General features: G+C 38.8%; 1 protein-coding gene across 2 annotated transcripts; it reads right to left on the bottom strand.

Annotated features, from left to right (window-relative positions):
- Positions 1–42: 42 nt before the first annotated feature.
- cep295 (centrosomal protein 295) lies at positions 43–24851 on the bottom strand. Of its 2 annotated transcripts, none has more exons than XM_023286640.3 (29): positions 24481–24851; positions 23144–23344; positions 22728–22852; positions 22542–22635; positions 22079–22192; positions 21861–22001; positions 20047–20230; positions 19737–19916; positions 19316–19543; positions 19035–19108; positions 17690–17893; positions 17388–17464; positions 15689–16439; positions 15370–15553; positions 13353–13547; positions 12974–13171; positions 11240–11337; positions 9513–9606; positions 7902–8108; positions 6507–6655; positions 4338–4731; positions 3887–4069; positions 2729–3258; positions 2417–2548; positions 1602–1650; positions 730–1062; positions 550–646; positions 251–350; positions 43–152 (listed from the first exon to the last, which is right to left on the bottom strand). In XM_023286640.3, the coding sequence occupies exons 1-29, from the start codon at positions 24577–24579 to the stop codon at positions 111–113; spliced, it is 5457 nt and encodes a 1818-aa protein (XP_023142408.2). In that variant the 5' UTR covers positions 24580–24851; the 3' UTR covers positions 43–110. The 2 variants fall into 2 exon arrangements, with proteins under 2 accessions (XP_023142408.2, XP_023142417.2); XM_023286649.3 differs by having other exon boundaries at positions 2729–3228.
- Between the last annotated feature and the right edge of the window lie 90 nt (positions 24852–24941).

Genomic DNA, 24941 nt, shown 5'->3' with positions numbered 1-24941 from the left:
ACTGATTTCATCTTTTTCTCGCAGCCTGCTGAGCCAAAAGGATTTCAATAACTTAAAAGCTTTATTGATAAAACATAAATTAAAACTAAAAAGGTAAAACTACGACACATTCACTGTCGGCTCTGCTTGGCACGAAGCTTCTGTAGGGTTTTCTGTGGAGAGATGATAGAAAAATGTTCTTTTAATCAACTGTTTGGTGCCTGCAGCTCTGGAACATCCACACCTTGTCTTTAGAATACTAATAATCTACCTTGTGGAACTCCTTTGCCTTCAGTCTGTTTTTCGCTCCGTCTTCCTGTCGGCTCCTGACGGCTTTCTGCTGCTTCACCTCCTCCAGCTGCTCGTACAGTCTGTAAAAACACAACATCACACTCGTCTGTGTGTAGTCAGTGGTTCATTACACGTCAGAAACACTGAAGGATGGATGTTGAAAAGTTCTGTTAATTAAAACATGATGTAAAACATAAATAAATGCAGGAATTTCATCAAAAACATGAATACAGAAGCAATATTTAGTCATTCAGAACAGTGTAGACGTTCCAGCAGTACCTCTGGGTTCTCTGGTGCATCTCAGTCGTGTTGCGTTTTCTTTGCTCCGGACTGCAGATTTTCACCTCGTCCACCTTCTTCTGTGCAGAACGGCTCACTGAGGAGGAACAGAAAAATGTTTTGGACTCTGATGTAGAACTTCTGGTACCTAAACTGATTAGAATCAAAGTAAATAAATACCTGCAGGAGGAAGCTGAGGCGTTTTCTGCTTGATGAGCCCAGATTTCTCTTGAGTCTGGAGCACAGCTGGTCCTCCCTTTGACTTCATGTCGGCTTTGAGCTGAACTTCTGACTTAGTTTTTGCTTTACAGACGGCTGGTGGAGCTTTATCAGCTTTAGGCTGTTCTCTGCCTTCACATGGAGCTTTGACTGCTGGTTGAGTCTTGCTTAGAGCTGCTTTGGCCTTGATCTCTTCCACCCTACGGTTGGATCTCTGCAGCAGAACTTGGAGTTTCTGCTGGTGGACCTCCTGCAGGTTTCTGCTGGGACTCCACTGAAACTCGAGGGCCGTCACTAACGAGGGAAAGAGCAGACACGTTTGAGAAGAAAATGAAAAATAATCCGGTTTTAGAGGCTCTACTTTTTGTTAACAACTTCAAACACACATCTACTTAGATCTGGTCTCAGGACAAGTACATTTACACAACAACTGCATGTTTTAGTATTTTGTATATGGAATATTTGAAATTTGATGTAAAATGTCCTCCAATTCTGGAATGACCCACATATTGTAGTTGGGAGAAGGTCAGATTTAGAGACAACTCGTCTGCTGAGTCACGTCAGAATAGACCATATCTAATCTTGACCAGAGCAGAGTCCTGGCAGATCTTCCTCCTACAGCATCTGCCTGTCAGAAGGCCATATTAGGGTGAGATAAGGTCTAAACCAGAGGGTGGGCTCAGAACTGCAGGGTTAAAGGGGAACAGGGACCAAAGGTGGTAACCTGCTCTTAACCTGGAGGATAATTTGGGATGACATCAGCAAACAGCTGCAAGGAAACACCTTAGTGAGGGACTTTTTCCTTCACAGAAGCATTTAACTAATGATTTTACCTGGATGTGTTTGGCTGCCGTCTTCAGGTAACAACAGAGATTCTGAGTCCTACAGAGGAAGAATAGAAAAGAAGATTTTTATTGTCAGTTTCTCTAGATACCCAGGATATACAGAGGAACCAAAAAGACATTTATCTCACATCTTTGTATTAGCACCATACATTTAACCCTCCTGTTGTCTTCATTTACAGCCACCAAAAAATACTGTTTCCTTGTCTGAAAAAAATCCAAAATTTCAGCAAAAATTTCCCCAAATTTCTGAAAATTTGCAAAACCTTCAAGAAGAAAATTCCAACAATTCCTTAAAAGTTTTATTTAAAAAAAAAAAACAAAAAAAACAAAAATCCCCCAAATTTGGCAAGAAAATGCTTGTAAATATTTTTTTAAAAAATTAGTAAAAATCTTCCAAAAAATCCTAAAAATATCTAAAGTGATTCCATATATATCAGTAAAACTTCTAATATTTTCTTTAAGAACATTCACATAAAAATCAACCAAAATCCAGCAAATTTCACTGGATTTTGGTTGATTTTTATGTGAATGTTCGTAAGAAACATTTTTAACATTTTTTTTCCAGAAAAAAATGTTCAAAGATTTCCCAAAAATGTTGAAAATGTGGACATCAGAAGTTTCACTGTGAAAACAGATTTTTTCCCCACATTTTCAAACTTTAAAACGGGTCAATTTTGACCTGCAGGACGACATGAGGGTTAAAATAAAGCAAAACAAATATGTAAACATCAACCATGAACTGCAAGACGACGTTTGTGTTGAGCAGAAATCATGAAGTCGACAAGCCCAGGCTGTACATTTACCTCCGTCTCGTGGCCTTCTGGTCCGTCTTCCTCCGTCATGGTGGCGTCCTGGTCCTGCAGAGTGGAGTCCATCAGGCTCACTAGTGTTATCTCCGACTGCTCCAGGATCCCCCTCTCTTTGTGGGCAGCTTCCTAAAAAAAACAACCCAAGTTATAAAAGTAAATAAAACTAAACTGAAGTTATAGTACGACACAAAATGCAATGTCATGAGCAGGTGTTTATTTATATTTAGCACGGTAGTCGTCGGTCTGAATCTGAAAATAAGGTGCTTTGTAAAGTTTACTAAGCTGAACAAATAAACATGTTCCTACCAGTATCTCATCAGAAACAGAAACCCTCAGGTTCCGCTCAGACTTCAGCTCACTGGATGAAAATGAATCTTCAGGCCTTTCAGAAATCTGCACCTCTGGCTGCGGATCATCACACACAGTTAAATGTAACAGAATCTGAGCGGTTTGCTGCACGTCTGCCGTCGCTGTGGGGGACACTGTGAGGATGGACTCATGGGGCTGAGACCGGGAGGTAACGAGCTGGGAGAAGGATTCATGTAGAGCAGGAGATGAAGCCGAGTATCCGGGCGGCTCCTCCGCTCGAAGACGCTCCGGTGACGGATCGGACCCAGCGGAAAGATTAGCACGAGGTTCGGACTCTGTAGAATAATCAGAAGCACCGTGTCGTCCGCTAGCTGGACGTCCTTCAGGAGAGGAAGGCAGGCTGTGTTCAGGCAGGTGGAAGGTCATGGACAGGTCTGCCGTTTCATTGTGGGTGACCTCAGGCAGCAGCGGGTGGAAAGAATCTGAGCCGATGAACGCTAGGAATGGTGATGGAGCACAATAAAGTTCTAATTAGAAAAGAAAAACACAAGAAAATTAACATCTGCTTTAACCATCCTGTTGTCCTCATTTATGGGCAGCAAAAAATATTGTTTCTTTGTCTGAAAAAAATCCAAAAATCCAGCAAAAAAATCCCCAAATTTATGAAAATTTGCAAAACCTTCAGGAAGAAAATTCCAATAATTCCTTAAAAGTTTCCCTTCAAAGTTTTATTTTTAAAAAAAATCCCCCAAATTTGGCAAGAATATTTTTGTAAATATTTTCAAAAAATGAGTAAAAATCTTCCAAAAATATCCTAAAAATATCTAAAGTGATTCCATATATATCAGTAAAACTTCTAATATTTTCTTTAAGAACATTCACATAAAAATCAAACAAAATCCAGCAAAATTTGCTGGATTTTGGTTGATTTTTATATGAATGTTCTTAAGAAACATTTTTAACATTTCTTTTTTTGCACCAAAAAAATATGGACATCAGAAGTTTCACTGTGAATTTTTTTTTTTCCCACATTTTCAAACTTTAAAAGGGATCAATTTTGACCCGCAGGACGACATGAGGGTGAACAGATTATCATGCATGAAGGTAACATGCACTACTCTGCATTAATTAGTGGAATATTTTCTATATATTTACCTTCAACCCTCTGTGAGCTCATTTCCACCAGACTGGTTCGGTTCTGCCTCGTCTGGTTCGCTGGACGTAGACTCACACCTGGATCACAGGTGACGATGTGTGCTGAGGCCTCTGGAGGCAGCGTCAGGTGTGAAGGGACGCCGACCTCAGGTTGGACACCAAGAGCCTCGTGGCTTCTTTCACCTACAGACGGCAGATGAGTTACTGACAAACCGGAACATAGTGGAACATGTTTGTGAAAACACAAGTAATACAGGTAAGTTTAGATGATTTCTAAATTAGGATCGCAAGAAATTTGATTCACTTTTATTTTTAAATTCTTTCATATTTTAACAGCAAACTGCAGAAGTGACAAATGACCGCAATCTGCACATTTAAATACACCTTGAATGTATTTTTTTCACCACTTTAAGCCATTTATTTTTTCATTTCATTTATATTTCAAACTTACTGCCTGTGTCTGTACCAGCAGACTCGTCCAGCTCTCCAACCAGCGGCTTCATCCGACTCTCCTCCACAGCTTCTTCCAACCACGACGGCTCCGTCTGACCCATCAGCTGAAACTCCTGCCTGCCGCTCGGCCAATCAGAGCTCGGCCGGTGGGAGAGGCGACCAATCGTGCGGCTCAGAGTTGAATCCCATCCACCGAGGCTCGGGGACAGACCCGGCAGGTGACCGATGGCCGACGACTGAGCCGACGGCTGACCCACCAGCTGCTCCAGAGCCGAGTCCCTCTGAGGAGCAGCGAGGCAGGAAGAGAGCTCCGCCAGCTGGCCAATCAGAGGCCGGAAAGAGTCGTGGTCATCAGCCAGAGACGGGGTGGCGTCGACTGGGTTCTCCTGCTCCTGAAATACATCAGTTAAACACTTTATAGCAAAACAAAACGGGTTTAGAGATGATAAATTTAACCAATTTGATCAGATTTCTGACTTTTAATAAAGTGCAAGATTCATCCAATACACCCATAAGATAAGATAAACTTTATTGATCCCACAGTGGGGAAAGTTCAGCGTTGCAGCAGCTCCAAAAGAATAAGTATAAAGGCAGTACAAGAATAAATAAGAATAAACACAGTGCATAGCTGTGACTCTGAAGAGTTCAGCAGGTCCAGAACCACTAACACACCAAATAATCAGTAGTTTAACATTGAAACTGTCAATACAGTATTTATATTTGCTGCTACAGCGATAATGAGTGAATATTCATTAAATTCATGGCTTTATGCATCACCTCTCCTTGTTGGCTGAACTTCTAACGCCTCTGAAAGTCTCCACATTCACCTTCTTTTCTCCCAGTGAAAGATGTTGCTACCTGCTAGCTGGTTGGAGCCACAAATGTCTCATTAAATCGACCAAAAAACTAAATCATCCACGCTGGCAGGGAAGGTTTTAAACATGGTTATTTGTCATTTTTTAACTGTTTTCCTCCTTCCATGGTTGAACCCACCGTCTGTGCAGCCTTCTATTTACCAAAGATTCTAAAATGCAGGTAAACAATAACCTTTGTGTTGTAGAATTTCTAGGACTTGAAAATGGATTCAAAGACTTAAGAATGTATAAATACATTTACAGCTTTAAGGAGATACAGACAACCTGAAAAATATTGATACTAACTTGAAAAGACAAGTTTTAAGTCTTATCTAAAATGGAAAATATTCCCAGAAAAGCAAAACATTTTACAACTCGATGAAATCCCCCAAAAAAGGTTCCCTCTGTGTTTGTTTAGATACATTATAAAAATGTCTCACATGATTTTTAAAAAGTTTAGTTAGAAAACCTTAAAATGGCCTGTGTCTTCTTCAAAAATACATAAAATATGATGAAATTAAACAAAGCCTGCTCACAGTGGATCCAGTGAACCTTTAAATTTGCTGTTTTTTTTATGTGTATTTTTGTGTGGTCACAGCTTTAGTTCTAAACTAATCAAGTTAATCTTATTGGTCAATAACACTGTAGGGTCTTAGCCTTAATATTCACATTAACCTTGATGCATAAGTGGGTCAAAAACAACCCAGTGAGGTCATTTTCATGCAATACATTTGTAATGAAAAGTTTTTATCTTGTCATTTTCCAGCTATTCCTCAAAAAACATGTGATATCATTCCATTTAAAATTTTAAGTTACCTTTTATACTTTTAAATAACTTGTAATATTTGCATGACTACCCCAACCTAATATATAAATTACTCAGGCAAAACCACACCATAAATACCACTGTGGAGTTTTAACCCGACTATTTAAACTTGTTAGGTTAACTTCAAAAAACAATTTTTGGCACATCTACAAAATGGTTTAAAAAAAAACAAAAAAATGCAGAAAAAGATGAAAATTGACCAAATGTGTCACACAAGATGCTAACCTGTTTTAAATGTGCTGTATTAAAAAAAAGTGACTTGACCTCCCCCTTTGAAAAAAAATCAGATTCTACAAATATGTAAATATCTTTGATTTCAAACATTTAATTATAGGACACAAAATGTCAGACATGCATGGAACTAGACATGGAAGTCAGATTGTAGGTCTGCTGTCTGAGAGTTTGTTGCTAGTTGTTTATAGGTTAAAGTATTTCCTGACGTCGCCTCCATAAACTGTTCTATCTTATTGAAAAGTGAGCCACTGACCAGTCTGCTCCTCTGAGCTCCTGCTGGGTCTGAGAGCAGAAACTGTCGACTCGTAGAGTTTCCATCCTGCCGTCTGCTCACCGAGACTCGAACCAAAGACGGCTGAGAAACTGAAGAAGCAGCTTCCTCCATGTATGATCCTTCACTGTCTGCAGAGGAAAAAACAGTTCAAACACGAAAAGTCTGTACATCTGAGTATCTCTGGATGTTTGTTGGGTTGTGGCTTCCAGGTTGGCTGGTTAATCAATATGCTATTGGACATTGATTAGCAGCAAAGGGAACAGACCTGTGAACACCCCTGAGTTAAACAACTTTCACCTGGTCCAACCTGAAGGAGATGTCTGGGTCTGGCTTATTAAACATTTACTGAACATTTAGTGAACATTTACTCAAGAGTCAGATCCAAACTAACTAACTGATGCCACAGAAGTCCTCGGTTTGGCTGCATTCTGGTTAGAGTTATCCAACAACCGCAATAAGGCTGGTCCATAGCTAGACTCTGCTCCTCTGTGGTTCCAAACTGCAGAATTATTGAGGTTAAATTCCAACATGTATGATAGTGTAGGGGGCTGCACAGTGGCGTAGTGGTTAGCACTTTCCTGGTTCACGTCCCGGCCTTCCTGGGATCTTCCTGCATGGAGTTTGCATGTTCTCTCTGTACGTGTGGGTTTTCTCCAGGTTCTCCAGCTTCCTCCCACAGTCCAAAAACATGCTGAGGTTAATTGATTAGTCTAAATTGCTTGTAGGTGTGATTGTTTGTCTGTATATGTAGCCCTGTGATAGATTGTTACCTGTCCAGGTGTCCCCTACCTTCACCCTAAACCAGCTGGGATAGACTCCAGCCCTCCACAACCCTAATGAGGATTAAGGGGTGTATAGAGGGAGGGAGGATGGATGGATGGATGGATGGATGGATGGATGGATGGATGGATGGATGGATGGACGGACGTCTGCACTGCCTGTAGACACACTATTATCACACTCAAACTTGTTTTATGGCTCTTCCCCAGGTTGTTCTTGGATCCTTGCTTGTGTTGGATCTGCTCTCACATGTACGTCGCTTTGGATAAAAGCTTCTGATAAATGAAATTGTAGAACCTCAGGGCACAGATGTAGCTGGTATCAGTCAACTTAAATAAAAAGGGTTTCATATAAATGAAGGGTTTGGAAGCAGAGTGGTCTGACACACTTTCTGTAGTTTCTGAGAAAAATGGGTTCAAAGTTTGGGTTTTCTAGAATGGTCTAACATTCCACTGTAACGCTGTATTTGGGTTGTGGGTTAGAACACTCTGCCACTAAAATCTAGACCATAAAATATTACAGAAAGTGTATAAAACTCAGATTTTTGTGGGTTAGACCACTCTGCTTCTAACCCCTGCAGTAAACAGTGGGTACCTGTGGTTCTCCCTGCAGTGCTGAGGGAGATGTTGAGCTCCTTCATGTATTTGTCTATAATCCGCTGGACGCTGCTGTCGTCAAACACAGAATCTCCGTCCAGACCAGAAGAACCTGCAGCCGAACTTTCCTTCACACTCTGAGCGGCTGGAGACGAGACGTCGTGCAAAGCGGCTTCACTTTGTTGTTTGAGAGGCGGAGATTTATCTAAAGAAGCAGAAGAAGAAGCAGATTTAGGATCAACTCAATCCACACGTTTCTTTACAGCATCTCATATCGTCACTTTAAGAACAAACAAACCAGTGTCCACCTCCAGAGTCAAGCACATTTCTTACAATGTTGAACCAAACAATCAGATTTCTTGTTTTTTACAGTTTCTAGGTGATTTTCTGACTTAGAGCTGCACAGGTTAGTTTTCAGCTGGAAGAAGAATCAAAGTCACAGTCGACCGTATGAGAGCTGCAACGATGAATTGACTGAGAGCTAATAAATAATTTCCCCCCAGTTTTGATAAGTGAACATTCAGTTTAAGTCATTTTAATTTGAATATTCGTCTACATTTTCTCACCTATTTTCTGGTTTCTTTACTAATCTATGAGTTTAAAAATCTTATAAAACCCATCCTACAGAAGAACATTTGGATAACTTTATTCTTTTTCTGATGCCACGTTAGTGGTCTTTTAAAAGTTAAACTAATGTTTTATCCAATGTCTTGTATATTTTAATGTTTTGTAAAGTGTTTTGCAATATCAGAAATAGGTGCTACAGAAATATACTTTCTTATTATTGTTATTAGTGTGGACAAAACAAGACATTTGTCATCATGGATTATGAGAAACAATCAGTTAATATCATTTATTTATTTTTCGGACAAAAGTCTAAAATCTGTGATTCCAGCTTCTTAAATGGGAATAATTTTTGGTTTCATTCCTAATCTATGACAGCGTAGTGTTTTTAGTTTTGTGGCAGTTTAAAAATCTTCTAAAAACCCACCTGTACACACAAACATTAGTATAATTTCATTGTTTTTCTGATGCCATGTTAGCAGTATTTTAAAGGCTACACTGTATTTTTTACTAACGTGACACCAACAGAGCAGCAGTTCATGCAAGCATCAGTTCTGAGGATTCTCTCTGATCTTTGGGTTTATATTGTAGTTGGGAGAAGGTCAGATTTAGATGACAGACCAACATGGAGACAACTAGTCTGCTTAGTCACGTCAGAATAGACAATATCTAACCTAGACCAGAGCAGAGAGTCCTGGCAGATCTTCCTCCAACAGCATCTGACTGTTGGAAGATCATTTGGGATGATGTCAGTTTAACAGCTGCAAGGAATTACCTTAGAAATAGGAAAGGGTCATTTTTCCTTCACAAATAAAATCTGAAAACTGTGATTGCAGCTTCTTAAATGTGAATATTTCTGGTTTCTTCCATCCTCTTTGACAGTAAAATCAAAATCTTTGGCTTTTGTGAAACACTGACAGACATTTTTCCCTATTTTCTGAAATTTTATCAACCAAATAACTAACCAGTTAATGCGCTGAACGACATGAGAATCAGGAACAAACAAACAAAGTGTCCTATAACACTCCGTCCTGCTGTGACTCACCAGAGTTGCTGTTGTGCTCGGGGTCGGTGGTGACGTAGCTGCCGGTGGAGATGCTGCTGGAGAAGCAGTCGGACTCAGGAGACTGATGTGGAGACTGACAGAAGAAAAGAGTTACGGAGATAGAAAGAAACTCTGGACCAACAGGAAACATACTCTGGAATTCTGCAGAGGACAACGTAACACACAAACACTTACACTGAATATTTTATAGCTCCATTTGTGTGACTTTAAACCAGTTTTGAACAATGCGTACTTAACCCTCCTGTTAGGTTTGTTTTCCAGAAACAGCAATGATGCTCCTGGGTCGTGTTTAATATTCCAAAAATGCAAGAAACTATAAAATCCCAATAAACATTCTTTATATCTCATTATTAATTCCACTACTGACTATTTCAATCAATATTTAGTGCAGTGGTGTTTTTTATCTCTCACAGATCACAGTTCAATGAGGATATTTTACAAAAATAGGCAACTTTTTGTAATGTACACTGGTAAGACCTACAGATAAAATACAATCGTTTTACATGACGTTGATTTAAAAAAAATTCTGCTACATTTTGAATATTTTTCCTTTTAATTGTGTGATGTTGTTAAATTAATACAAGACTCCTATTCAGGGTAGGTTTGCAATATATATAAAATCTCATTCTATATGTTGGTTACACTTATTAAGCAAAGCAAAAGTAGTTTCATACGGAAAAAAAATACTTTTAACAATGTTTTGGGTTTTTTTTTAACTTTAAAATGGGTTAATGTGACCCGCAACCTAACAGGAGGGTAAAATAAAAGCAGTTATATTGTCTATACAAGCTACTCTGATAATTTTAACTTTTAACAGTCTTATTTTTGTAACACGATCACAACTCATACTGGTGAATTTTGGTCAAATATTTCATCTGTCTGCAATGAAATAACCTAAATTTATAACATCTACATGAAACAAAACGACCCACTGAGCTCAGTTCAAGTGTAGAAACCATCATGAAATGTACTTTTTATTAAAAAAAAATACAATTTAGGGTTAACGAATTCACATCATCGCTCAGTACACAGAAACAAACGCACAAAAAGACAGACTCACACCCTTAAAACAAACTTCACTCTACACAGACAGACAAAAAACATTTACACTGAACACTTAATAGCTCCACTTGTACGACTATGAACCAGTTTTGAATATAGAATATGTAAATAAAGGCTTTTTTATTGTCTATACTGGCTACTCTACTCATTTTAATTTTCAACAGTCTTATATTTATAATATAATCAAAACTCATAATGTTAAATTCTGGTAAAATATTTCATCTGTCTGCAGTGAAATAATCTAAATTTATATTTGGTTTATAAAGTCTACAGGAAAAAAAACGACCCACTGAGCTCAGTTCAAGTGTAGAAACCATCATGAAATGTACTTTTTATTAAATACACTTCAGGGTTAATGAATTCACATCATCGCTCAGTGCACAGAAACAAACACACAAAACGACAGACTGACACTCAAACACAAAAACAGCAACACTCACTCTACACAGACAGACACACAAAAGCTTCTCAAGCGTAATCAGAGGCCGAGGCAGACGCTGCCAAAGCTCTCAGATTTGGCTATTTTTCATCATTGATCCACAACATGTGAACCTCAGAGGGGTTAAAAGTGCAGAAACACTGAAATCCTGGTGGATAACATGTTCCAGGAGAAGAAACGAGCGTTTTAATACATGTTCACTTACCTCTGCTGGACATCTGTAGCTGGTAGCTGCTGGACCAGAGACGTCAGCTCCTCTTCCAGAGTCGGAGGAAACTGGTGAGATTATTCTCACGACTGACTCTGGAAAACAGCACAGGAAATATCAGGAGTTATAGCCAGCAATCAGACTTTATTCATACACGTAGCACTTGTCATACAAAATAAGAAATAAAACTACGATAAAACAGTACAAACAAGCCCCAAGGAACCTAAATCCTACACTGTAAAAAAGTATATTTAACTGTGGTTGAAGCAAAGTACTGTTTTGAATAAATCTCACTTATCTTTCTGGTTTACTTTTGTGGATTTTGTCAATTTAAGATCCCATTTAGTCCATTTAAATTTGTATTTAAGCAAATATGCAAAAATGTTGTGTACTACTTCTGCAACATTGTGTTTCCGAGTTTATCTTGTTTGCACAGAGAACACCAAGTCTACTGACAAATTCATGTTTTTCATTTTAGATTTAAGGGAATACTAACAATTAAGCTGGAAAAATGGGAAACTTCAAGGTGAATTTCCTACAAAATAAGTTGCTGCAGAGAAATCAAATAAGAAGATCTAACTTAAAGCAGTGGCATTAATATGATTTATAAACAATTTAGTTAATCTTAATTTAATTGCTTTTTACCAGCTGAAGCAATTCATGTTCATTTGCTCACTGTTACATTGAGAGAATCTGGAAATATTTACACCTTTTATTATTTTACTTAATCTACATATAACTGCTCCTTGTATATAATTTTTTTTGCACTCATTTAGCGTATTTGTTGTGCAATGTGCAAGATCTAGAAATGCATCATTTACACTGTTTTTACTATCCTTAACCCTCGTGTCGTCCTGCGGGTCAAAATTGACCCGTTTCAAAGTTTGAAAATGTGGAAAAAAAATATTTTCACAGTGAAACTTCTGATGTCCACATTTTCATTTTTTTGGGGAAATTTTTGAACATTTTTTGGTGGAAAAAAGAAATGTTAAAAAATATTTCTTTAAGAACATTCACAAAAAAAAAAATCAACCAAAATCCAGCAAATTTTGCTGGATTTTGGTTGATTTTTTTGTGAATGTTCTTAAGAAAATATCAGAAGTTTTACTGATATATATGGAATCACTTTAGATATTTTTAGGATTTTTTTGGAAAAATTTTACTCATTTTTTGAAAATATTTACAAGATTTGCCAAATTTGGGGAAATTTTTAAATAAACCTTCTAAGGGAAACTTTTAAGGAATTTTTGTAATTTTCTTTCTGAAAGTTTTGCAAATTTTCTGAAATCTGGGGAATTTTTTTGCTGAATTTTTGGATTTTTTTCAGACAAGGAAACAATATTTTTTGGTTCCCATAAATGAAGACAACAGGAGGGTTAATACCCATTGTGTACAGTGCTTGAACATGTGGACTTTTACTGTTCTCTCCATTTATTATTATTACTAAGTGCACTATTGGGAGATGCTTTCACCAGTTTCCTTGTACGATTACAATAAAGGCTACTCCTATTTCCATATATTTCTGTATTTTAGATTTGCACATCCCCTTCTGTACTTTTAAAACTGTTTTTATTAATTTCGTGAATGCACTGACAGGATTGCTGCTTAATTTCGTTGTGCAATGGCAATAAAAGAATTCTGTTCTATTAAGTTGGTCCAGTATCTTTCTCCCCATTGTACCATTTCCATCCGTATTTATATCTCTTGACCCTTAAACTTCCTTCTACATACCAGAGTCTGAGGGTTCTGGAGAAGTTCCTGCCTCCATCAGCAGCTTCTTCCTCCACATGAGATGGCTGGACGTTCCTGAGCTGGTCGTTCTCTTACTGGAGGCAGAAGACGTTTTATCAGAGGCCACATGAGACTGTGATTCCTGCTGTAGATTCCAGCCTTCGGCCTGTGAAGGAGTCGCCACGCTGTCCTCCAGACCTGGAGACATTAAAGAAACAAATCAGCTGGGATTCCGCCGGTGTGATGGCATCTGTTTGTTACTCCGCCGAGGGAGTTATGTGACGATCGGCGTTGGTTTATCTGTCTGTTAGCAACAAGACTCAAAAACGGATTCACTTAGGTGAAACAACTTAAGAATTCTAGCTATTTCTGAGCAAACCTGTGACGTGGCTGCTGTCGACTGGAGTCTCCACCTCTTGAATGGCGCTGAGCTCGTGTTGCTCTGTCATTTCTATGAAGCCCAGTCGGACCCGAGTGACCGGCGGCTTCGCTGCTCGAGGAGGATGGAGGAGTCCTGAGGGGAGGACGGAGGCTGGGACGGGAACAGGAGGAGCACTGATCTGAGCGCTGGGAGCTGAAAATGAAAAATAATTCAACTTTAAGAAAAATAAAGTGTTTGATGATAACTTTAAAGGTAAAAGAATATAATGTCAACAGAGATGCACTGATTTAGAAGTACAGTATTGCATTTTAAAACCACTAGAGCATTAAAACAAGATACCTGAGTTGGAGTTTAATAGGAAATAGAGACAAGCAAGCTATTTTTACTCAACTATATTGAAATTTACAGCCATTTTACCACTATAAAACAAAAAGCTGTGAAGTCTTCTTGACTAAACAAACATAAGAGACAAGAAGAGAGTAGTCTGACAACGTAAGAAAACAAATAAATGTTCTGAGTGGTCAAAGGAAAGAGCTGCAAAACCACCACTGAACAGTGAGCAGCTTTAGGAACTTTAAAGCAAATGGGACTGGATCCAACCTGACGGTGCAAAAAGAAAAACTGATCCCAGACTGAACTAAAAGATAGTTTCAATGGTAGAAGAGCAATTTTAAAAACATACAAAATTCACTTGTTGAATAAAAAAGGTCTCCATGGAAAGAGCACAAGCACAGTTTGCAACAATGCATGTTTTGATCTGGAATCTGCACACTGCTGCACCTTAGTTATAGTTTTAATGTATTTAAAATTCACAGAGTCACTTTAAACAGAGACAATTTAAATTTCATTTTAGCTGCAGTAAGTCTCAGGCATGTGTGTTTTTCTGATTTTAATTGGATTCCTAGGGAAACGCCCTCTCATTTTGCCTGCACTACAGCTGTATATAAGGCTAAATAACAATAAAAGTTGATTTGATTTGACTAGAGCTTTTGGTTCATATCAGCTCTTCACACAAGCAAAAAACAAAGAAGCTTTCAAGGAAGAAAACAGCATCCACTCTGTGAAACATGATGGAGGATCAGGTGTGTTATAGAGTACTTAACTGATCCCCAAAAGCAAATTTGCACAATTAATATATCACAAAAAACTCAGAAAAACACCCAATTTTAGAAATACGTACCTGCGTAAACAAAAATGTACATAAAAAAGAATAAAAGAAATTAATTTATTTATTTTATTTACATCTTTTTTTCAAATCTAGTATAGATATTTTTAAAGTAGTGTCTTGTGTGCTTATATGTATATTGCTGCAGGAAAACTGCAATAAACAGTCAAAAGCTACGGTAAAAATTCTGACTAATTTAGTCATTTAACTGAATTTAGAGAAAACTTGTGGGGTTTTTGGTGGTAATTTTAACCGTTTATATCATTCCTTCAGAGACCATACATTAAAAACTGAAAAGATCGACAAACTTAATAAAAGAAAGTTTCTATTTTGAAACCATTTTTGACACGATTGCCAAAAATTATTCAAATACACCATTAGTAAGACCTGCCTGAGGAGATGAGGCTCGCAGAGTCACTAACTTCTTTTAAATCACTCCTGAAAACCCACTTTTAGAGACTTGCTTTTATGAGAAGTTTATTTTTAGCTTGAAACTAGTTTTAGTGTTCTATTTGGTATTATGTAGTGTTTATTTTAGATGTTCTCTCTTGTTTCATTTTAATTTTAGCTGCCTGATTCTTTGGTGTGATGTCATCTTTAATTCTCAAATTTTTAGGTTTTTAACTTTTAATCTTCAATCTTCCTCTTTAATTTTTAAACTGCTCCTTTGTTTGATATGTGTCCTAATCTAGTTAATTATTCATTTACTGTTTATTTTATTTAACTGCTGCTTTGCTTGATTGTCTCAGTGTTTGCATGTTTTGACTGTCAAAGCACCTTTTGGATGCTGTTCTGAAAGATGCTAGAAGTATTCCAATTATAATTATTATTATATAGTGTATCTGCTACCTGTCTCTCCACCATCAGATGGCAGCTCTTGAGGAGACTCTTCTTTCTCCTGAGAGTCTTCTAGGTGCGATAAAGTTCCTCCGTTAGATTCTTCTATCGCTCTCAGCAGAGATGTGAGTAACCTGAGGCGACTTTCCTTGATGTTCTGTGAAACTAACTCGTCACTGGCGGTTTCTGAAGCTGGCTGTGGGTCAGAAAATACATGAAGTCACTTAGTTTCCACATGTACTGCTCAGTTCTGAGTTAATCTTTATCTTAGTTGTTCATACTGCTGTTAAATCTGTGTTTCTATATATTTATGCTCAGTCCTCTCACTTACTTCTTCATCGGTTTGAATCAGAGCCTGCAGCGCCTCCTTCTGTCTCCTCATCTGCTCCATCTCCACCTGGTGGCGCTGTCTCTCCTCTTCTTGTTGTTTCTGCTGCAGCTTCACCGCCTCCCTCTGCTTCAACATCCGCCTCTGGACCTCCTGCAGCTGTCGTCTCTTTGTCTCCACGTCATCCTCTGTGGAGCTCAGAGACTCGGTCTGCTGGGAGATCTGTGGTGTCACGACATGTTGAGGGTCTCTGAAGCTCTGGTTACTGGTTTGAATGGGACCAGGCTGGAGTGGGAAGCTGGTTGAGAGACCAGTTGTGGACAGTTTGTTCATTTCTCTGGAGGCTGAGGGGGATTTCAGTCTCTCTGGAAGCTGCTCCGTTACTCTCTGCATGATGTTATCGGTCAGCCAGGTGGTGACGTCTGGTCTCCGCTTCCTCTGACTGAACGACTCCACTTCATCCAGCAGCAGCTTGGAGCCGCTCAAACTGGAACCAGGACGATGGGGATGTGAGGCCGACATGTTGGGCTGTCTGGAGGTTTGTGGCTCATCATGAAGGTATGCAGGAGCTGTAGGGATTTGTAGAGGAGCTGGAGGATGTACAGGCTGAGTACCGTGAAGAGGAGGTTGAACGAGACCTGGAGGTACGATGGGAGGCTGCAGCGACGTGGTGGCCATGCTGTAACGGATTCGAAGAGCTCGCTGGTATTCCTCCAGGCGCTGGCGAGCAGCTTCCATTGACCTCTGATGAATTCTGATATAAAAAGCATGGTTAAAGACTGATTGAAGGTCTACATCCCCCTCCATCCTGAGAGCCTCTACAACTGCTTCTTTGAGGAATCAAGTGTCATATCTATATCTATATCTATATATCTATATATCTATATATCTATATCTATATCTATATCTATATATATATATATATATAGATATAGATATAGATATAGATATATATATATATATATATATATATATATATATCTATATCTATATATCTATATATCTCTATATATATATATATATATATATATATATATATATATATATATATATATATATATATATATATATATATATATATATATATATCTATATATATATATATCTATATATATATATATATAGATATATAGATATAGATATATATATAGATATAGTTAACACTGAGTTTTGGCTCCTGTCACATTTTTCCTTATTGTAGGTTAATTTTTTACTGCAATATAAACTTCTGCATCTCTATGGAAAAAAAAGAAAAGCACCAACAAAAACGTGCATATCTAACACATATAAAACACCCAGAATCAACATCCATATTTATCCAAATGCCTACAGGCGTTATCAATACTTCTACCAACAAATATTTACATTTTTAATTTATCTCCATACTTCCCTCCTATCAACTATCTGTAAACACAACCTGCAGTTCAGTCTAGTTCAGCTGAATTTTTGTCAAGTGACTGCTATTCAGTTTTTTGTTTTTTTTACAGAATCTGATCAGAAGCTTAAATTTGGCCGTGTTTATTTAATACAACAGTTAAAATACTGTTCATTTCAAACCCACCTGCAGGTTTTGAGGTTCAGAGGGTTGTAGAGTGAGATATTATGTTGATTTCTGTGGTTAACTCTAGTATAACTGCATGGGAAATAGCGTAAGAGGCTGACTAATCACAAGAAATGAGTTTGTGCTCAGGCTCCAGCTCACCTGTTTTGTTCCAGCAGCTGCTGCTGGTATTCTCTAATCCTTCTGGTGTGTTCGTCTTCACCTGCAGGAGGTAGCAGCTGTGGAGTGCACAGACAGAACCACAGATTATTCATACAACACTGAATATACTTCACACAGGATATCTTAAAGAAGGAGTCTACAAAACAGCAAAAACTGGACTTTAGGGAGCTTAAATTTGCAAACAGACTTAAATCTGTCACCAGGAAGGCACAGATCGTTAAATCAAAATGATGGATCCCAACTATAAGTGAGCAGGCATAAAACGTATGTATGGATTTTACCTCAGCGGCTACTCCAGGAGTAACTTCCTCGTCTCGTACAGGTACTTCTGGTGGGTAAACAGGTTCTTTCTGGGCCACAGCCGCCTTCAGATCTTCTCTCTCCTGCTGAGCTTCCAGCAGCATCTGCTCCAGTTTGGTCTTCTGTTCCTCCAACTCCTGCAGCAAAACCACCTGCTGCTGCTTCTCTCTCTCCAGCTCCTCTTCCTGGGAACAACAAAAACAACAGAGGTTGAACTGAAGAAGCCTCTTGGATACAGGTGAAACATCTTCAAGAAACTACGTTTGACATATGATGTACTGAATCTGGGAAGGAGGTGTGGATTTTTCCAGACAAATGCCGCAGTCATTTCATTATTGTGCAGTCTTACAGAAATATCTATTTCTAAGCTTTGAGAGCTTCAAATCATTCAAAAGTGCCTGTTTAATCTATAGGTCTATGAATGGGATGGGCCCACCGCTCACAAAGAAAAACGGTATTGGTAGTACGAGGTCAGCCACAAGGGGTGATTGTGAAGTAAAATTTAGAAAGTCCTCCTTTGCACAGAATGCCTTATCTATTAAAGGTTGCACAAACTGGAATACTTTACCTACAGCTATCAGAGAAAGATCCAGTTTTGTCAGTTTTAACAGACAGTATAAGACATGGCTGATTGACAATCAAACGTTGAGGAATTCAGGCACTTTAAATTCAGACATTTTAAAAACAGGTTGTTTAACTACGCACACTTTATGACAGGCTGCGCCTAGAAAGCCCTTTTCTAAAACAGTAGCACTTTAGGGTAGCTTTAACCCAGTCAGCATTAACTGTTGTTGTTTTTCTTATACATCTGTAACGCTGTATTTTTCTTTTCTGTGTGGAACAACAGATGGAAATTAGCCTTGTGCTAAATCTGTTGTATTTTCTGCAACCTTGTGCAAACTATTATGAGACTGTATGTTCATTAATATGCACTGCCCCGTCCAAATTGTTTTTTAAAAAGTTACTAGTTGAATAAACACCCTCTCCTACAGCATCAACAAAAATTCAACATTTAGCGCCGGTCAGAGCTGTTAAAGCGCTTACTTATCAACTGCTTCTTATAATTTAATCCTTGGTTGTCATCTATTGTGATGAAATGAGATATGCTGTGGTCAACTGTAACGTCTGTGGCTTCACAACCAACAAACTAATAAAGACAATGATTGACTATAAGAGACTCACTTCCCTGTTTCCTTCAGTATTTCCTAACGTGATTAAACAGACGTCACTGGATACAAAACACAGACATTTAACTTTCTATGTGAGCAGTGCACAAAACTCATTCATGCACTGTGAGTCCCGTAAATAGAAATCATAATGGTGTACCCTTTTCTTTCGTTCTTCTTCAAAGTCTTGGATTCTGTCGGCCAAAACATCAGAGAGTGAGGAGTCAGCTGCAGCTGTCAAACACCAAAAAATACAAAGTTATTGTCCTCTAATAGCAGCTAAACTTTTAAACAAAGGGGTGTAAATGTGGAAAACAAAACTGAAATAGTCGGCAGTTTGGGATTATAGAAGATTAATGATAAACAATGAAAGCAGAGTAAAAAAAAGGACAAATGAATCTAGATGAATGTTTTTACAGTTGATGACAGCGACTGAGTTACCAGGTGAAGAGAGGGCAGGTTTACGGGGCTCTGGAGGTTTGTCTTTCTCCTCGGCGGTCAGAGATCCTGTTTCAATGGACGTGTCTCGCTCTGGGATCTGGTCTGATATGACGGTCGGTGAATCAGCCGCAGGGTCTCGGCTGCTGTTGGTCCACTGGTTCCTCTGATTCCTGATGCGATCCAGGAGTTTCTTCAACGCCCGTCTAGGAGCAGGTCTGGACGGCTCCGCTGCAGGGAAAGAAAAATGCCGAATATATGCCTGGCTTAGGATGAGCTTTGAGGAAATAACGTCAAGATTAGCACTGAAGAAATAACACAAATCAGAAACTACAATAAGCTAATCTCTGCTTAGTGATTTTGTGTAAAGTTTATTTAAAACAAACATGTGACTTTGGTTTTTAAATCTGATGCTTCTGTTCACCTTCAGCAGATGTTTCCTGCTCAGTGCTGCCAGCGTCTTCCTCAGTGTCATGCTGTGTATTTTCAGTTTCAGCTGTGTTTATTTCATCCAGTGTAACATCCAGTTCCTGGTCCTGGGTGCCTGTAGATGGAGCTGGAAGAGGTTCAGGCACCAGCCGGACCACCAGGTCGCCTTTAACTCCTGGAATCAGACACAGTTAACTAATTAAGCTATAAAGCTCAATACAATAAAGATCTGAGAGAGTGTACTGACAGAAGGCTAAATACTGAAAGATTTGCAGGGAAACACCACAACACTACGCTGTTCTTACTCCTCTCTCCGGTGTACATGTCCTCAAAGGCAAACTCCATCTCCCTCTGGAAGTCCTCCCTCGTCTCCTGCCTCTTGTAGAGAGGCTGGAAGATCTGAGGAGGCATCTGTGATACCTGCTGTCTCCTCCTCAGCAGGTCCGTCTGCTGCATGTGCTCCAGTTCAACCATTAAACGTTCACGATCCTGAAAAAAAAACAGATCAGGCACAAAGAGCTGCACTCCGTGTAATCTCCTAAAACATTTCATTTTACAGGAAACAGGAAAAATCAGCATTCTGATAAAATACGTTTAGGGGAAATCTTTTTAGCATATGAGGCCTTCTCTAGAGTTTTGGATGATGATGATAATGTGACAAAAGTGTCAATTACAGAGACATAAATCCATGTCCACCCACAGATACAAACTACTACCATCTGTTATTATATAAGGAGACATTCTTCTTACTTTGATTAATGCTGCTGTCCTGCTGTCAGTCAACAGCTATGGAATCAGAAAGGTTTTTATTGCCAATTAGGTTTTCACATACGAGGTATTTGACTTGGTGTTTTAGTGCATAACAGTAACATATAGGTTAAAAAGTGTTGCCAGTCAGTAGGCAGTAAATGTCACAAGACAAATAAGCGAAAGTGTAATTGAGGGTTTACAAAAGTAATAGAAATGCTTTGAGTGTGCAGGAATGTGCAAATGAATCATCTAAGAATGTGGAAGGTTATGTAGTATGTAATGAAAACAACTTGAAATGTGCAAGAGGATAATAATAATCCCATATGAAAGCGGTGCCTTAATGTAACACAGAGTCAGTGTCATTGGAGGTCTCTGTCTTTGTTGAAGACATTCACTGCTGTAGGAAAAAGCTGCTGCTGTGTTGTGAGGTTCTGATCCTGATGGACTTAACATCAGAGCAAATCCTCTATCACAGGGCTGTGCAACATGCGGTCAACAACCTGCCAAACATGACAAGTTGTTTTGATCATAAAGTAAAATACTAGATTGCTCATTTTTCTTTTGTCATTTTGTGTCTCCTTTTTGTAATATTTTATCTTGTTTTGGTCTTTTTTTGTCTTTTTCTGTTTGACTTTTGTCGTTTGTCTCACGTTTTTGTAGTTTTGCGTTTCCTTTTCGTCTGGCTTGTGTATTTTGTCTTATTTTTGTCATTTTGTGTTTCACTGTATTCGTTGTTTTGTGTATCGTTTGAGTCATTTTGTGTTTTTTTTGTCTCGCTTATGGTATTTGTCTATTTTTTATTGTTTTGTTTCTCGTTTTTGCCATTTTTGGTCTTGTTTGTGTCATTCATGTAATTTTTTGTCTCGTTTTGTCGTTTGTCCATTGTTTTGGTTGCTCTGTAAGTTTTTTGTCTAAGTTTTTGTCTCTTTTTTGTTTTGTGTCATTTGTCTCATTTTTTGTCATTTTGTTTCTTGTTTTTGTCATTTTTTGACTATTGAGACTGAGACTAAATGTTGTGTTTCTTTGTAGACACTCTGATCTGGAAGTTGTAATGTGTAAATGATAAACTGAGGCATAATATGGTTGAAATTTAACTTATTTTTCTTAAGAAATTTCAGGTTGTTCAGACTGTTGGAAAAAGATAATTCCTTAAATTTGAACTTTTTTGCACTAAAACAAAGGAAAAATTTGGAGTTGTTGTTGTTAATTTTAGGTTATTATGCTGTGATTTTACTGGTCCGGCCCACTGGAGATCAAACTGGTCTGAATGTGGCCCCTGAACTAAAATGAGTTTGACAGTCCTGTTTTATTAGATATAAATAAAACACTCAGGTGTCTATTTGTCCATCAGGTAAAAGCAAAGCTGTACCTGCACAAGCTGTTCCCTCCTCAGAGCCTCCCTCCCCCTGAGACGAGCTTTCTCCAGCTGCTCCTCCCTCCTCCTCTTCTCCTCCCTCTGGAGGTCATGCAGTCTCTTCACCTCCAGCTCAGCTTCTTCACGGGCGTTAGGCTGCAGACACATGTACAGATTAGAAGAGGGGCTGAAGAGCCACAGGATTAGATGTAAACAAGAATCAGAAGGTTTACCTGCTCTGTGTCCAGCTCTCTGTCCACTGCACTTTCTGGCATGTGGTAATGAGTGGCAGCGAAGGCACTCACATCAGATCTCTTCACTACATGTGGCTTCTTGGGATTTATGCTCTGATTAAATAAGAAAAAAACAATATTACTGTGATTGTACTCATAAATCTCAACATGGAGAATGTAAGGAATTATATTTTTCTACTTCACTTTTTTGTTGACTAATTAATTATATTTTCCTTGTCATTTTCATATTGATTGATTAAGTGCATGCTCATAATATGAGTTGTAGTGATCTATTGAGAAATTAGAAATGATTTAAGCATGGACCCCACGGTGCAAAGGATCAACACCATGGGGAGATAAGCCAGATCACTCAGACAAGTTTTACAAAGCATGAGCTTAAGTTTAAACCACGGCTTCCCTCCAACTGTTTGCCAATCACATTTTTCTTTATGTTCTAAATCACCTGAATGGGGTTTGGTGGAGGCGGTGGGAGGCTGGACACTTTCGCTGATCTTTCCTTCTCTGCCTGCAGGGCCTTTTTCCTTGCACTGATGAATCTACAGAGGGACAGAGGAGTAAAATTTTGTTAGTTCTGATAAAAATCGAGCATGCAAACATGTTTAAAGCTTGTGTCTGTGATGCTGCTCACTGGTTTTGCCTCTCGTGGTTTTTAATCCTCTGTGATTTCAGCTCCTTCAGAGCTTCTCGATAACGCTCCTCTGCTTTGGCGTGATTTTCCTCCTCCCTCTGAGCGATGGCCGCCAGGTCGGGCTCCTTACATGAGAAAATAAAAATTGACCACTTTATTTACCTTCATGTATGATTACAATCATGTGGTTTTGTTACAGTCACACAGTCTCCTTAATTTGATCCTAAATCTCAGTAACTCTATCTCAGAATTCATCTTATATCTTGTTTGCACAAAGAAACTACCTCAGAGTAACTTAAATGTCTCTACGGCTGGTACTGCTTCATTAACAGCAATAATTCCACAAGAAAAACTAGCTATTGAAGACTAGGTACAGTTGATGTTTAGATATTTTTTTTATGGCAGCCTTTTCTTACATTTTCCTTTGCACTCCGGTGCCCCTGACCAAGAAGCTGGAGGCTCTCCTGGTATAACCTCTCCAGTTTATGGAGTTTCTCCCTCTGCTGTCGCTCCCAGTCCAGCCTCAGCTCCTCCTCCAGCTGTTTCAGTTCACGCTGCTGTTTCTGCTCAACCTCTCGGCAGATCTGCTGTGCAAAGTGCCGCTGCTGCTCCCGTACCTGGACATCAGTGAGAAATGTACAGTCTTGGAATATCGGCTGAGCTTAAAAACTTTCAAGAATAAGTGTTTATTTTCTCAGGAAGATGGCTCAAAACAGCAAGCCTTATTTTGAAATCTGGGTCATGAATGCGACTGATCAAATCAGGACAGACTTTTGTTGTCGATCAACAATGAGGTCAGACTAATAGAAATGAACTCAGTCTTTGTGAACTCTGTTAACATTTCATTGCAAGACATTGGAATTATGCCATAGTAGGTTAAGCCCAGTGCGATTTGTTGTTGGTTTCTTCGCATCATCAGTGCTGCAAAATAACATTGAAAAACTTCTGTTGTAGAGCAAGAAAATGAGATATTGGCATTTTACAGGAACTAAGGTTCTCCTTCTGTTATAAAACATTACAATCTCCATATTTTAAAATCACTAGCTGGCCACATTCAGACTGACTGTCTCCATCTGTTGTTTTTATATCTCATTCTTTAGTTTGATCTGACTGACTTTGTGTTAGTGTTTTTAGTTAGTTAATAATCAAAATTGCAATATGACTACGTGAAAAATCCAAATCATAGGAGCTGCATGTTTTTGATAAAGCTATAAAATGTCACAGAACACAAGCATACATGAAGCATTTTGATGCTACAGAGATTTACCAGACTACAAATCATATTCTCGAGATGTGGAGGAACATGCTTGTTTGGTACAGACTGCAGCAAAAATGCCATAATGTTAATTTTGGGTTGAGGTTTTGATCAAAAACTACTCCCAGTTTTCTGATTTAATGTTTCATTTTCACTGGTAGTGGTCCAAAGTGGGGGCTGATGCTGCTATAGATATCTTATCCAGAGGTAAATGAGACACACAGTTGGGAGTGTAAGTGGTAGGACACAATAACAACAAGAAAACAATGACAACAACATGCAACTCGTGTTCATGACGCAGGTAGAAATTTGAAAGAAGTGATGAACTGGGGTGAAGCTAAGCCAAAAACCTGTCCTGACTATACCGGATCAGACTTCTATAAACATTATTTATCAGAGATAATCACCTGAGAGCAAACAAAAATTAGAACTGGTCTAATTAGAAAATCCCTCGGGTGAAGGAAACCGTCTGTGAATCAGAAGTCACACCAATCCTACCTGTTGTATTCGCAGTTTCCTCCTCCTTTCGCACTCCTCTCGTAATATCCGAGCCTCTTCGTTGGGGCTCAGTCTCAGTTTGGAAACTTTTCTCTTCATTTTCTTCAGATAAACAGGCGGACATTTCCCAAAAGGCAGCAGCACTGTTAGCGCTGACGGCTAATGTGAGCTAGCTTCACATTGTTACAGGCGCTCACCGACGGACACCTTTTAAAGTGACATTTTAAACAAATGTGTATTGACTAACACAAAAGACCGCAAAAAGCGTGGAAAGGAGAGTTACTGAACTACTAAACGTTTTGTTTATCACCTGAAAGCCATGCCAACCTGAAAAAAACGGACGAGTTTTGTCCTAAACGTCACATCCGGTGGTTTAAATTGCCCGCCGTTTCCGTTCCTACTGATGACATGTTGGTTCCTACCATCGATCCCATTGGTTCCTACTCGCAATATTTACGTTA

This window comes from Amphiprion ocellaris, chromosome 7 (assembly GCF_022539595.1).
Source record: "Amphiprion ocellaris isolate individual 3 ecotype Okinawa chromosome 7, ASM2253959v1, whole genome shotgun sequence".
Taxonomy (NCBI): Eukaryota; Metazoa; Chordata; class Actinopteri; family Pomacentridae; genus Amphiprion; species Amphiprion ocellaris.
The sequence above is the reverse complement of the archived record's forward strand: the minus strand, read 5'-3'. Positions and strand labels throughout refer to the sequence as shown.

Bases quoted from the DNA above. Each gene is read 5' to 3' on its own strand.
- cep295 (XM_023286640.3), bottom strand. From the start codon at position 24,579: ATGAAGAGAAAAGTTTCCAAACTGAGACTGAGCCCCAACGAAGAGGCT. The intron at 20,231-21,860 runs GTACAGCTTTGC...TTTTTTTTTCAG, and splicing joins GGAGGGAACAGCTTGTGCAG to GATCGTGAACGTTTAATGGT. The intron at 8,109-9,512 runs GTGAGTCACAGC...CTGCTTCTTTAG, and splicing joins CGAGCACAACAGCAACTCTG to ATAAATCTCCGCCTCTCAAA.